We start from the raw sequence: 14,277 nt of genomic DNA, 5'->3' as shown, positions 1-14,277 counted from the left end.
AAGTTGGATGATTGGGAAGTTTTTAAAATCCAACAAAAGGCAACTAAAAAGCTATAAGATGAAATATGAAGGTAAAGTAGCCAATAATATAAAGCAGGATACTGAAAGTTTTTTCAGTTACATAAAGAGTGAAATGGAGGTGAGAGTTGATATTGGACCACTGGAAAATGATGCTGGTGAGGTAGTAATGGGGGACAAAGAATTGGCAGATGAACTTAATGGGTACTCTGCATCTGACTTCACTGTGGAAGATGCTAGCAGTGTGCTAGAGGTCTGTGAGTGTCAGGGAGCAGGAGTGAGTGCCATTGCTATTACAAGGGAAAAAGTACTGGGCAAACTCAAAGGTCTTAAGATGGACAAGTCACCTGGGCCAGATGGACTACATCCCAGAGTCCTGAGAGAGATTGCTGAAGAGATAATGAATACATTGGTCATGATCTTTGAAGAATCATTTGATTCTGATACGGTCCCAGAGGACTGAAAGATTACAGATGTCACTCCACTCTTTAAGAAGGGAGGAAAGCAAAAGAAAGGAAATTACAGGCCAGTTAGCCTAACCTCAGTGGTTGGGAAAGTGTTGGAGTCTGTTATTAAGGATGAGGTTTTGGGGTACTTGGAGAGTAAATGATAAAATAAGTCAAAGTCAGCATAGTTTATGTAAAAGGAATTCTTGCCTGACAAATCTGCTAGAGTTCTTCAAGGAAGCAGCAAGCAGGGTGAACAAAGGAGAGACAGTGATTCACTTGGATTCAGTGTCATTCACTTGGATTTTCAGAAGACATTTGATAAGGTGCCTCACATGAGGCTGCCTAGCAAGATAAAATCCTGTGGCAGACAGACAGGATGCAGAAAAAAGGAACCTTTTCTGGTTGGCTGTCAGTGACTAGCGGTGTTCCTCAGGGGTCAGTATTGGGACCGCTACTTTTCACATTGTTTGTCAATGATTTGGATAATGGAACTGATGACTTTGTGGCAAAGTTTACGGATGATATGAAGATAGGTGGAGGGGTAGGTAGTGCTGAGGAAGCAATGCGATTGAAGCAGGACTTAGACAAATTGGAAGAATGGGGAAAAATTGGCAGATGGAACACAGTTTGGGAAATGTATGAAAATGCATTTTGATAAAAGGAACAATAGTGCGGAAAATGGGGAGAGGGTTCAAACATCAGAGATGCAAAGGGACTTAGGAGTCCTCGTGCAAAACTCCCAAGGGATTAACTTACAGGTCGAGTCTGTGGAATATAAAAACAAGGAGATAATGCTGAAGCTTTATAAGACACTGGCCAGGCTGCACTTGGAGTATTGTCAACAGTTTTGGGCCCCATATCTCAGAAAGGATGTGTTGTCATTGGAGAGAGTCCAGAGGAGGTTCATGAGGATGATTCTGGGAATTAATGGTTAACATATGAGGAGTGTTTGGCAGCTTTGGGCCTGTACTCACTGGAATTTAGAAGAATGCGGGGGGATATTTCATTGAAATCTACAGAATATTGAAAGGACTAGATAGAGTGAATGCAGAGAGGATGTTTCCTATGGTAGGGGTATTCAGAACTAGAGGGCACAGCCTCAAAATTTAGGGGCGACCTTTTGAAATAGAGGTAAGGAGAATTTTTTTTAGCCAGGAAGAAATTAGTCTGTGGAATGACTGCCACAGACTGCAGTGGAGGCCAAGTCCGTGTGTGTATTTAAGGTAGAAGTTGGTTGTTTCCTGATCGGTCAGGGCATCAAAGGATATGGCAAGAAGGCAGGTGTGTGGGGTTGAGTGGGATCCGGGATCAGCCATGATGGAATGGCAGAGCAAACTCGATGGGTTGAATGGCCTAATTCAGCTCCTATGAATTATGGTCACATGGTACTATATGAGGAGCATCCAATCAATTGCCACATTTGAAATATTCACTCTCCATCTCTCTATCTCTATATCTCTCCCCTTTCACACTCTTTATACATCTTCACCTTTCTCTCTTTTTTAATCTATCTGTTCTTCTCTATTATGCTCTTTAAGCCCATCTCTCTATCTCTGTCTGTCTCTGTGTATTTCTCCCTCTTTCTCTCCATATTTCTCTCTCCCTCTTTCTCTATCACTCTGTCTCTCTCTTTCTCTCCCTCTCTATCTCTCAATAACACCCCCACAGCAACCAATCTGCAAGGGCACCCCAAATTCACTGATGGTATTCCCCCTCTCCTTTGAGTCCCTCGACCGCCATCTCTGTAACCAGACATACTGGTATTCACTCTTTAACTTGAAATAACTGTTGACTCCCAGACCCTCAATTGTAAAGGGATGTGAACTTTGTTTTTCCAACCAGACAGGATGGAATATTGACCCGGTTGTAATGAATTGGGTGAGGTCGTGGATATAGAATACCAGAGATCAGATTCACTTGGAGAGTGATCATGAGGCACAGACAAAGCCATAGACGGCAACTCAAACAGTCAGCTAATGTGGGGGAGGCAAGGACATTGGGGTTTAATCAGGGGAGAGAAGGGCAGAGATCTTAGGGGCATCATGGTGGCATAGCTGGTAGCACTACAGTATAGTTCAGGGTGTCGCAGCTGGGAGTTTAATTCCCGCCACTGCCTGTAAGGAGTTTGTATGTTCTCCCCGTGATTGTGTGGATTTCCTCCGGGTGCTCCGGTTTCCTCCCACAGTCCAATTGCCCTGTGATTGGGCTCAGGTTAAATCGGTGGGTTGCTGGGTGATGTGACTCATTGGGCTGATGGGCGGTTCCGCGCTGTATCTCAGTAAATAAACTCACAGCACTGGTTTGTCATAAATGAGAGAGTGTGAGTGAGGCGGGAGGCGCGTGTCTCACCATTCCCACTTGGAAGGCCAGGGCTGATAATGTCTTTCAGTCTCAGTGCAGGAGACCCTGTAAACACAAGCCAGCACGAAGCCAGGGGAAACAGCGGGCTGACACTGGATAAGAGTGCAGAGCTCAGGTTCCGAAAGGCCGGGACTGGACCTGGTACAGGGGTAAGTGCTGGCTGGGCTCTTTGCTGGTCTTTGAATAAACACTGACCTTTACCGTGTTTCTCATTGCTGCCAGCATGGGCCAGTACTGGGATAGGAGAGGTATAGATGGATGGGGGAGCCAATTTAGCAAATGTGCTAGTCAACATGGAAAAGCTGGGCTGAAGGGCCTTTCCTGTGTGGTACCATTGGACATCGCCAGTGTTAGTAAAACTGAGTTCTGCCCACTAACTTGGCTTTGCCTCAGCTGTATGGATAGTGGACTGCCCGTCCCTGTGGGAATGATCTGTGAGGGACAGTCCATCAGTACTACACAGGAGGTGAAGGACGAGCAAGTAAATGAACCATTCTGACCTGGAAGGTCCTGGTCTCCCCTGGAGAATCCAGAAGTTCAAACACGGCCTCCTGTCGGTCCGGGTGAACTTCAGTCAGATTCATCCTGTAATTCACGGTGATATTCCTCGCTTTAACTATTTCCAGAAGCACATCTGCATATTTCTTCACTCCAAAAATGACTGGCAGAGAGGTATTGTAGATAATATTTGCCTTAGATCGCTTTCCAACCTTTAACAAGATAAAACACTTAGTGATAAAGGTGCCTGGAAACCCTTTGGCATGGAATTAAATCTCGGGGCAACAAGGCCTCCTCAAAAGCAAAGGTGTAATGCTGCGGCGTAACGAGGCATCGGTCAGAGCGATGGAGTATTGGGAACAGTTTTGGGCTTCATATCTGAGAAAAGATGTGCTGGCATTGGAAAGGGTCTAGAGGAGGTTCACAAGCATGATCCCAGGAATGAAAGGGTTAACGTAAGAGCAAACTTTGGTGGCTCTGGCCCTGTACTCACTGGAGTTTAGAAGAGGGAGAGATCTCATTGAAACCTGTCAAATATTGAAAGGCCTAGATAAAGTGGATGTGAAAAGGTGCTTCCTTTGGTGGGAGAGTCTAAATCCGGACGGCACAGCCTCAGAATAGAGGGGCATCCACTTAGAATGGAGATGAGGAGGAATTTCTTTAGCTAGGGAGTGGTGAATCTAGGAAATTCATTGTGACAAACATCTGTGGAGACCAAGTCATTGGGTATATTTAAAGTGAAGTTTGATACTTTCTTAATTAGTGAGGGTGTCAAAGGTTACGGGGAGAAGATAGGAGAATGGGGTTGAGAGGGAAAAATAAATCAGCCATGCCTGAATGGCAGAACAGACTTGATGGGCTGAATGGACTGATTCTGTTCCTATGTTTTATGGTCTTGTGGTCTTATCATCATTCAGAATTGGATCACCAGATCAGTACTGGGTTCTGGTGCCATACTGAGGAGGTGGGACATTGTGGGTTTGGGGGGGGGGGGGGGTGTCATACAACCTCTCATCACCTCCTTGGATAAGAAGCTGCTCCCTGCCTGATCTCTAAGGGTGTAAAAAACAGGAAAAATGGGGAGTTTACAGAGGCAATGATGGGCTGAATGGCCTGGAGGGTGTTGGTGGGGTGTGCGGACAGAGGTAGAGCAGACTCAGGCTCTGAAGCATTCTCACCACATCGAGAGAGATGAGGCTACAGGTGGGGGGGTGTTGCTGGGGTGTGCGGACAGTGGTAGAGCAGACTCAGGCTCTGAAGCATTCTCACCACATCGAGAAAGATGAGGCTACGGGTGGGGGGGGTGTTGGTGGGGCCGCAGAGCTTCTAGCCAATAGTTCACACCCAATGTGTGGCCTGATGTGGTCTGCTGACCCAGGGGCCTCAGGCTGGGTTCCAAGCTCGCTCAGTGACAGGACCGAACCGCGGTGTAGGGAGCTCACAACACCAGCGGTGAGCACAACCTGCTCCGTTGCTTACTGGGGAGTCCCTCACCTTGCGGAGATAATGCTCAGACAGGTACATGATCTTCTGTGGAGCACCGGCACACTTGACTGGAGTGTTAGGGAAGGTGAAGATGGCATTTCCCTCTTCAAAGCCTTGTAATGCCTTCCAGGTCTTCTCGACGTAGTCCACCGAGTAATTGGAACCAATTTTTGGGCAGTTAAATCCTTCAGGAAGCCCCTTAATCTGAGGACAAAGTATACTGCAAAGTTCTAGACAGATCCTACCTCCTTTCAGCTTAGAAAACCCCTCCTCCAGCCAAACCCTGTCCCAGCAAGGAGCTGCTCACCTCCCCCAACCCAAACGCCCCGACCACAAGGACTGCTTTACACATTCACATTGAGGTTTAGTATGCACCCCACGAGCAGGCGGTCTCTGGGAATGGGAGGGGTGGGGAGGATTTCACTGATGCAAGATGGCGGCGCAACACAGCGTGCAGCAGCCACTTTGGATTGAATATCTGTAATCTGTCAAGTAGGATGCCGTGTACAATCCTGATTTGATGGAGATGGACGTGTGAAGCACAGAGGAACATCTGGTGAAACTTTTGAAATGCCTGTTTTGCTGCCGCTGCTACTGTGCGATTGGAAAATCTCCGGGAGGAAGGCCCCGAATCCTTGGCTTTGCCTGTTGCTTGGCGGCCGGTGCCGGGGTCGAAGCGCTCGGCAGAGATGGTGCTCGGTGCTCGGAGTCAGAGAGCTGGTCAGAGGCTCAAAGTTTTCAGACGGACTCGGAGTTGGCTGTGGTCAGGGCTCCCAGAGTGCTGTATCGGCAAGCTGTGGCGCTGGAGGTTCATGGCAGGAAGAGTTTTTTCTTCCTTCTACTGCGTGAGATGATGGGCTGTCGGGACTTTCAGACTTTCTTTTAAACCGTGCCATGGACTGCTCTTTATCAGATTATGGTATTACTTTGCACCGTGTTATAATTATGTGTCTTTGTCAGTTAGTCTTTTATTAATTATGGTATTGTCTGCACTGTTGAAACTATATGTTAACTATAACTATATGTAACTATGTGGTTTTGTGTCAGTCTTGTAGGTATAGTTTCGTCTGAAGGGTTTGTAGTTCCTTTCTGGGGAACGTGCTAAGATGGTAGCGCAATATCGATATGCAGCAGCCTCTCCGGACTCTGGATTGGGGATTACCAAACGTTATGTGGTTTTTCTTGTGTGGTCTGTTTTGTGCTTTTTCGTGATATCATTCCGGAGAACATTGTCTCATTTTTTAACTGCATTGTATTTGTGGTTTATAAATGACAATAAACTGAATCTGAATCTGAATTTTGGGCAGAGAAGGGGAGCTGGAAGTGGGGAAAGGCTGGGATGGAATCTGAGGTGGGGGGAGACAGCAACTGGAGAGGTAGCTGAGTACCAGGATGGGTGGGGTAGGGAAGACCTGGGATGGGGAAGGGTGGAGGTTGGAAGTGGAAGGGACGAGGGAGATCTGTGGCAAAGAGGGATGAGAGGAGGGTTTGACAGCAGGAGCTAGGAAGGTTCTGGAATGGGAGGACAGAGGGGAGGGAGGGCAGAGTACAGCTGCAGGGAAATGTGCCGGAGAGTTACATCGGATTTCCCGTGTCCATGGATCAGTGGTCCATGATCCAGTCCGTGAGACAGTGGACATCAGTCTGGTCGACTGGCCGGTGGAGGTGGGTCCGGTCTGTGGGAGGGTGGACACGGGTCCGGACTGTGGGAGGGTGGACACGGGTCCCATCTGTGGGAGGGTGGACACGGGTCCCGTCTGTGGGAGGGTGGACACGGGTCCGGTCTGTGGGAGGGAGGACACGGGTCCGGTCTGTGGGAGGGTGGACTCGGGTCCGGACTGTGGGAGGGTGGATGGGTCCGGTCTGTGGGAGGGTGGACACGGGTCCGGTCTGTGGGAGGGTGGATGGGTCCGGTCTGTGGGAGGGTGGACACGGGTCCGGTCTGTGGGAGGGTGGACACGGGTCCGGTCTGTGGGAGAGAGGATACGGGTCCGGTCTGTGGGAGGGTGGACACGGGTCCGGTCTGTGGGAGGGTGGACACGGGTCCGGTCTGTGGGAGGGTGGATGGGTCCAGACTGTGGGAGGGTGGACACGGGTCCGGTCTGGGGAGGGTGGACACGGGTCCGGTCTGTGGGAGGGTGGACGGGTCCGGACTGTGGGAGGGTGGACGGGTCCGGACTGTGGGAGGGTGGACACGGGTCCGGTCTGTGGGAGGGTGGACACGGGTCCGGTCTGTGGGAGGGTGGATGGGTCCCGTCTGTGGGCAGTAAACAGACACTCACTCTGTCTCCAGCTGTTGGGAGCATGGCATCCCTGAGAAATCTCTTCCTCCCACAGCACACAGACTGGACTCTCACTGCCAGAACACCAGATCCTGACAAACAGCAGTGACCCCCTGTTCCCCTGGTCACATCAAACTGTGTGAAGTGTCTTCGTTACCTTTGTTCCCTCTGAGACGAGAGGAGCTGTCCCATCAGCTCCCGAGACTAACCTGTTTACCTCCCCCTCTCTCTCAGCGGCCACCCGCTCCACCTTCCTGCTAAAGACAGACGTCAGGAAAGGAGCTGGGATTTCGGCTGACCCCTCTCCCTGCGGCCCTGATCCCAGCATCCTAGCATTCATGCCTAGTTCCACATCGATCGAGTCCCTGTGGAAGGTTGCTGTGGTAACACAGCGGGGACACCTACCTTGTCATAGTGCAGCTGCAGTCCCAAGGCGACGATCAGGTACCTGTAGGTGAGCTGAAGGGAACAGACCTTTAGAGACACAGCACGGAACAGGCTCTTCCCACTGACTTAACCCTAGCCAAATCACGGGATAATCTACAACCATCAATTAACCTGCCGACCGGTATGTCTTTGGACAGTGGGCAGAATCCTGGAGGAAACCCACCTGGTCACAGGAAGGACATACGAGCTCCCTGCAGAGGTTACCAGAATTGAACTCTGATGTCCTGAGCTGTAACGTGTCATGCGAAGTGTGGCCCTGCCATACTGCTCTCCGGGAGTGAGCAGAGCACTCCCACTCCTGACGGGCAGATGGAAGCCAGAGTACATCTGATCTGACCCAGACTCACGACCCACTCACAGATTCCAGCCCGAACCCTTCCTCCCCACCCGCCACGCGTCCACAGCACCTGCCCACTGCAATCGTCCCAAAGCTCACTCACACACCGACATCTCTTACCTCTCTCCCATCGTCGGTACAGACAAGACTCTTGTCTGGATGCAGTTCTTGAACTCTGGACTTGATCCAGGTGACCCCTGAAGGGATGGTGCTGGCTGTGGGACGTCCCGATGCCTTCAGAGGCTTTGCTCCAGCCCCTACCAGAGTCCACATGGGCTGGTAGTAATGATTCTGCAAGGACAGTCAGCGGGTGAAACCCTCCCAGCAGCTCCTCTCAACAACCTGCACTGCTACTACTGTCAAAAGGACACTGCTCACAGCCAACAGGCAATAAGATTGTGTGTGTGTGTGTGTGTGTGTGTGTGTGTGTGTGTGTGTGTGTGTGTGTGTGTGTGTGTGTGTGTGTGTGTGTGTGTGTGTGTGTGTGTGTGTGTGTGTGTGTGTGTGTGTGTGTGTGTGTGTGTGTAAAAACAAACAAAAATAGAAGATCAGATTATTATTTAAATGATAAAAGATTACAGCATGTTGTTGTGTAGAGGGAATGTTTGTGCATAGATTGCAAAAAGGTTGGCTTGCAGGTTAAACAGGTTATGATGAAAGCAAGTGAAGTATTGCCTTTCTCTGTTAGAGGGATTGAATTTAAGAGCAGGGAGGGTGTTCTGCATCTGTATAGGATACCGGCTGCATCTGGAGTACTGCATAGGATACTGGTCTCCTCACTTGAGGAAAGATACACCGGCTTTGGAGGTGGTGCAGAGGAGGTTCACTAGGTTGATTCCAGAGATGAGGGGGTTAGCCTATGAAGAGAGGTGGAGTTGCCTGGCTCTATACTCACTGGAATTCAGAAGAATGAAAAGGGATTTTATAGAAATATATAACATTATGAAAGGGACAGATAAGAGATAGAGGCAAGAAAGTTGTTCCACTGGTAATTGAGACTGGAACTAGGAGACATTTCACTAAGATTTTGGGGAAAGATTTAGGACAGAAACGAGAACTGCTTTTCCCAGAGTTGTGAATCTGTATAATTCTCTTCTGGGGGAAATAGTAGAGGCTATCTTATTAAATATCTTTAAAGCACAGTAAAACAGAAAATCAGAGGAATTAAGGGCTATGGGGAAAAGGCAGATAGGTGGAGATGAGTCTATGACCTGACCAGCCATGTTCTTAGTGAATGGTGGAGCAGGCTCGATGAGCTGAATGGTCCTCTCCTGCTCCTAGTTTTTATGAGATGAGGGTTGGTCTCAGAATTTTCAGGGGTGTGTGACTTTCCGTCAATCATTGAGCCATGGCAAAGAAAGGAATTAATTTTGAAAGATTATCAACACCAAACTGAGAGCTTCCCCATCACAGTTTTGCCTGTGCATCAGCTGAATGACGGGAACACAACTTGCCGGGGGTGCCCCCCCTCCCCCCGAGCCTTACTTCATTCGGCTCAACGACAGCGACTTTTCCAGCTCCAAACTTCCTCCTCATCCGTGCACTCATGGTGATCCCGCCTGTCCCACCGCCGAGCACCAGCACATCATAGTAGCCATTGGAGACACAAGCTGTCGACGTGTGCAGTGGCTGAAATCCTACACGCAAGGTCTGCAGACCAGGTCCACACAACAGTGAAGCTCGGTGAACAGCAGCCATGTTCCTGTGGGGAAGGGACACAAAGGGCTTCTGTTTATACCCAAACTCAATGCCACCGAGAACACGGGCTGTGAACACGAAGACACTCACAAATTACTACAGAGGTATTTGCAATGCTTCTAACTGGTTGGTCTGCTGGGGTGTTCGAGGACAAGGGTGGCCGCAGTGGGATGGAGGTTTGATGGTCAGTGTGGTCACAGTGGGATGGAGGTTTGATTGTCAGTGTGGTCACAGTGGGATGGAGGTTTGATGGTCAGTGTGGTCACAGTGGGATGGAGGTTTGATTGTCAGTGTGGTCACAGTGGGATGGAGGTTTGATGGTCAGTGTGGTCACAGTGGGATGGAGGTTTGATTGTCAGTGTGGTCACAGTGGGATGGAGGTTTGATGGTCAGTGTGGTCACAGTGGGATGGAGGTTTGATGGTCAGTGTGGTCACAGTGGAATGGTGATCTGATGGTCAGTGTGGTCACAGTGGGATGGTGATCTGATGGTCAGTGTGGTCACAGTGGGATGGAGGTTTGATGGTCAGAGTGGGATGGTGATCTGATGGTCAGTGTGGTCACAGTGGGATGGTGATTTGATGGTCAGTGTGGTCACAGTGGGATGGTGATTTGATGGTCAGTTTGGTCACAGTGGGATGGAGGTTTGATGGTCAGTGTGGTCACAGTGGGATGGAGGTTTGATGGTCAGTGTGGTCAGAGTGGGATGGTGGTTTGATGGTCAGTGTGGTCACAGTGGGATGCTGATTTTATGGTCAGTGTGGTCACAGTGGGATGGAGGTTTGATGGTCAGTGTGGTCACAGTGGGATGGTGATCTGATGGTCAGTGTGGTCACAGTGGGATGGAGGTTTGATGGTCAGAGTGGGATGGTGATCTGATGGTCAGTGTGGTCACAGTGGGATGGTGATCTGATGGTCAGTGTGGTCACAGTGGGATGGTGATTTGATGGTCAGTTTGGTCACAGTGGGATGGAGGTTTGATGGTCAGTGTGGTCACAGTGGGATGGTGATTTGATGGTCAGTGTGGTCACAGTGGGATGGAGGTTTGATGGTCAGTGTGGTCACAGTGGGATGGAGGTTTGATGGTCAGTGTGGTCACAGTGGGATGGAGGTTTGATGGTTAGTGTGGTCACAGTGGGATGGAGGTTTGATGGTCAGTGTGGGCTGGAGTTCTTGTCCATATCTCCCCATGACTGTTGGAGTTACAGGTATACAACATGGGAAGATCCCTGGTCCAGTGTGATCAAGGTGTCTACTGGCACCAGTTGTTGCGTTCCAAATGTAACCCTCTCTCCAACTTGCTCTGTTAATAGCCACAGGATTCTGTGGTGATACGGCCACCTTTCATTAACAATGTATATCTTGTGTTGATTTGGGATTTGTGGTTGAACCACACAGGAACATCGTCATGTTTCAATTACAGATACCTCGATTTGACTGAATGCCATGTAAATGCTTCTGATACACAATTGGCTGTTGGCAAGAAATAACAGATAGTACACAGCATAAAATCATAAAGAAATTCTAATTACAAATTTTAGCTTCATCGAACAGTTAATAGGAAAAGAAAAGGAAAAAAATAAAAGGTCTCAGTACAGTTAAACCAGTCAATGTTCACAATGGCCGTTGGATCTCATACTGGAGTCGTCTTTTACTCCCCCACTGAACCCGCGGTCTCCCTCAAACCACATTCCAAGCTCCCTCAAAGGTAATCTCGAACAAACTGGCTCTCCTTCAGGAATACTGGCCCTTCCTTCCTGGAGTTCTGAACTTAAAGAAGGGTAACTTTGAAGGTATGAGACGTGAATTAGCTAAGATAGACTGGCAAATGATACTTAAAGGGTTGATGGTGGATATACAATGGCAAGCATTTAAAGATCGCATGGATGAACTACAACAATTGTTCATCCCAGTTTGGCAAAAGAATAAACCAGGGAAGGTAGTGCACCCGTGGCTGACAAGGGAAATTAGGGATAGTATCAAGTCCAAAGAAGAAACATATAAATTAGCCAGAAAAAGCGGCACACCTGAGGACTGGGAGAAATTCACAGACCAGCAGAGGAGGGCAAAGGACTTAATTAAGAAAGGGAAAAAAGATTATGAGAGAAAGCTGGCAGGGAACATAAAAACTGACTGTAAAAGCTTTTATAGATATGTGAAAAGAAAAAGATTGGTCAAGACAAATGTAGGTCCCTTACAGTCAGAAACAGGTGAATTGATCATAGGGAACAAAGACATGGCAGACTAATTGGATAACAACAGACAATAGACAATAGGTGCAGAAGTAGACCATTTGGCCCTTTGAGCCTGCACCGCCATTCTGAGATCATGGCTGATCATCTACTATCAATACCCAGTTCCTGCCTTGTCCCCATATCCCTTGATTCCCCTATCCATAAGATACCTATCTAGCTCCTTCTTGAAAGCATCCAGAGAATTGGCCTCCACTGCCTTCCGAGGCAGTGCATTCCAGACCCCCACAACTCTCTGGGAGAAGAAGTTTTTCCTTAACTCTGTCCTAAATGACCTACCCCTTATTCTCAAACCATGCCCTCTGGTACTGGACTCTCCCAGCATCTGGAGCATATTTCCTGCCTCTATCTTGTCCAATCCCTTAATAATCTTATATGTTGCAATCAGATCCCCTCTCAATCTCCTTAATTCCAGCGTGTACAAGCCCAGTCTCTCTAACCTCTCTGCGTAAGACAGTCCGGACATCCCAGGAATTAACCTTGTGAATCTACGCTGCACTTCCTCTACAGCCAGGATGTCCTTCCTTAACCCTGGAGACCAAAACTGTACACAATACTCCAGGTATGGTCTCACCAGGGCCCTGTACAAATGCAAGAGGATTTCCTTGCTCTTGTACTCAATTCCCCTTGTAATAAAGGCCAACATTCCATTAGCCTTCTTCACTGCCTGCTGCACTTGTTCATTCACCTTCAGTGACTGATGAACAAGGACTCCTAGATCTCTTTGTATTTCTCCCTTACCTAACTCTACACCATTCAGATAATAATCTGCCTTCCTGTTCTTACTCCCAAAGTGGATAACCTCACACTTATTCACATTAAACGTCATCTGCCAAGTATCTGCCCACTCACTCTGCCTATCCAAGTCACCCTGAATTCTCCTAACATCCTCATCACATGTCACACTGCCACCTAGCTTAGTATCATCAGCAAACTTGCTGATGTTATTCTCAATGCCTTCATCTAAATGTTGATGTAATTCGTAAACAGCTGTGGTCCCAATACCGAGCCCTGTGGCACCCCCACTAGTCACCACCTGCCATTCCGAGAAACACCCATTCACCGTTACCCTTTGCTTTCTATCTGCCAACCAGTTTTCTATCCATGTCAATATCTTCCCCCCAATGCCATGAGCTCTGATTTTACCCACCAATCTCCTATGTGGGACCTTATCAAATGCCTTCTGAAAATCGAGGTACACTACATCCACTGGGTCTCCCTTGTCTAACTTCCTGGTTACATCCTCGAAAAACTCCAATAGATTAGTCAAGCATGACTTACCCTTGGTAAATCCATGCTGGCTCGGCCCAATGCTATCACTGCTATCTAGACATGCCACTATTTCATCTTTAATAATGGACTCTAGCATCTTCCCCACTACTGGTGTCAGGCTGACAGGACAATAGTTCTCTGTTTTCTCCCTCCCTCCTTTCTTAAAAAGTGGGATAACATTAGCCATTCTCCAATCCTCAGGAACTGATCCTGAATCTAAGGAACATTGGAAAATGATTACCAATGCATCCGCAATTTCCAGGGCCACCTCCTTTAGTACCCTAGGATACAGACCATCTGGACCTGGGGATTTGTCAGCCTTCAGTCCCATCAGTCTACTCATCACTGTTTCCTTCCTAATGTCAATCTGTTTCATTTCCTCTGTTACCCTATGTCCTTGGCCCATCCATACATCTGGGAGATTGCTTGTGTCTTCCCTAGTGAAGACAGATCTAAAGTACTTATTAAATTCTTCTGCCATTTCTCTGTTTCCCATAACAATTTCACCCAATTCATTCTTCAAGGGCCAACATTGTTCTTAACTATCTTCTTTCTCTTCACATACCTAAAAAAGCTTTTGCTATCCTCCTTTATATTCCTGGCTAGCTTGTGTTCGTACCTCATTTTTTCTCCCCGTATTGCCTTTTTAGTTAAGTTCTGTTGTTCCTTAAAAATTTCCCAATCATCTGCCCTCCCACTCACCTTAGCTCTATCATACTTCCTTTTTTTTTAATGCTATGCAATCTCTGACTTCCTTTGTCAACCACTGTGGCCCCTTTCCCCCCTTTGAATACTTCCTTCTCTGGGGGATGAACTGATTTTGCACCTTGTGCATTATTCCCAAGAATACCTGCCATTGCTGTTCCACTGTCTTTTCTGCTAGGATAACCGTCCAGTTAACTTTGGCCAGCACCTTCCTCATGGCTCCATAGCCTCCCCTGTTCAACTGCAACACTGACACCTCCGATCTGCCCTTATCCTTCTCAAATTGCAGATAAAAACATCATATTATGGTCACTACCTCCTAATGGCTCCTTTACTTCAAGATCGCTTATCAAATCCTGTTCATTACACAAGACTAAATCCAGAATAGCCTTGTCCCTGGTCGGCTCTCGTACAAGCTGTTCCAAGAATGCATCCCGTAGGCACTGTACAAACTCCCTATCCTGGGGTCCAGCA

The 14,277-nt window shown here is 48.1% G+C and overlaps 1 protein-coding gene across 2 annotated transcripts in view; it reads right to left on the bottom strand.

Moving 5' to 3' along the window:
- The window catches only part of sqor (sulfide quinone oxidoreductase), a 53,777-nt gene that overhangs the window by 26,413 nt on the left and 13,087 nt on the right, over positions 1-14,277 (bottom strand). For both annotated transcript variants that reach the window (XM_073032768.1, XM_073032769.1), the window contains exons 2-6: positions 9,363-9,579; positions 7,998-8,168; positions 7,499-7,552; positions 4,821-5,015; positions 3,329-3,538 (exon numbers count right to left, since the gene is read on the bottom strand). In XM_073032768.1, the coding sequence (XP_072888869.1) occupies positions 3,329-3,538; positions 4,821-5,015; positions 7,499-7,552; positions 7,998-8,168; positions 9,363-9,575 (843 nt within the window). In that variant the 5' untranslated portion in view covers positions 9,576-9,579. The remainder of the gene's footprint in view (positions 1-3,328; positions 3,539-4,820; positions 5,016-7,498; positions 7,553-7,997; positions 8,169-9,362; positions 9,580-14,277) is intronic.

Source organism: Hemitrygon akajei, chromosome 30 (genome assembly GCF_048418815.1).
Source record: "Hemitrygon akajei chromosome 30, sHemAka1.3, whole genome shotgun sequence".
NCBI lineage: Eukaryota > Metazoa > Chordata > Chondrichthyes > Myliobatiformes > Dasyatidae > Hemitrygon > Hemitrygon akajei.
This window is presented reverse-complemented; position numbering and strand designations above follow the sequence as displayed.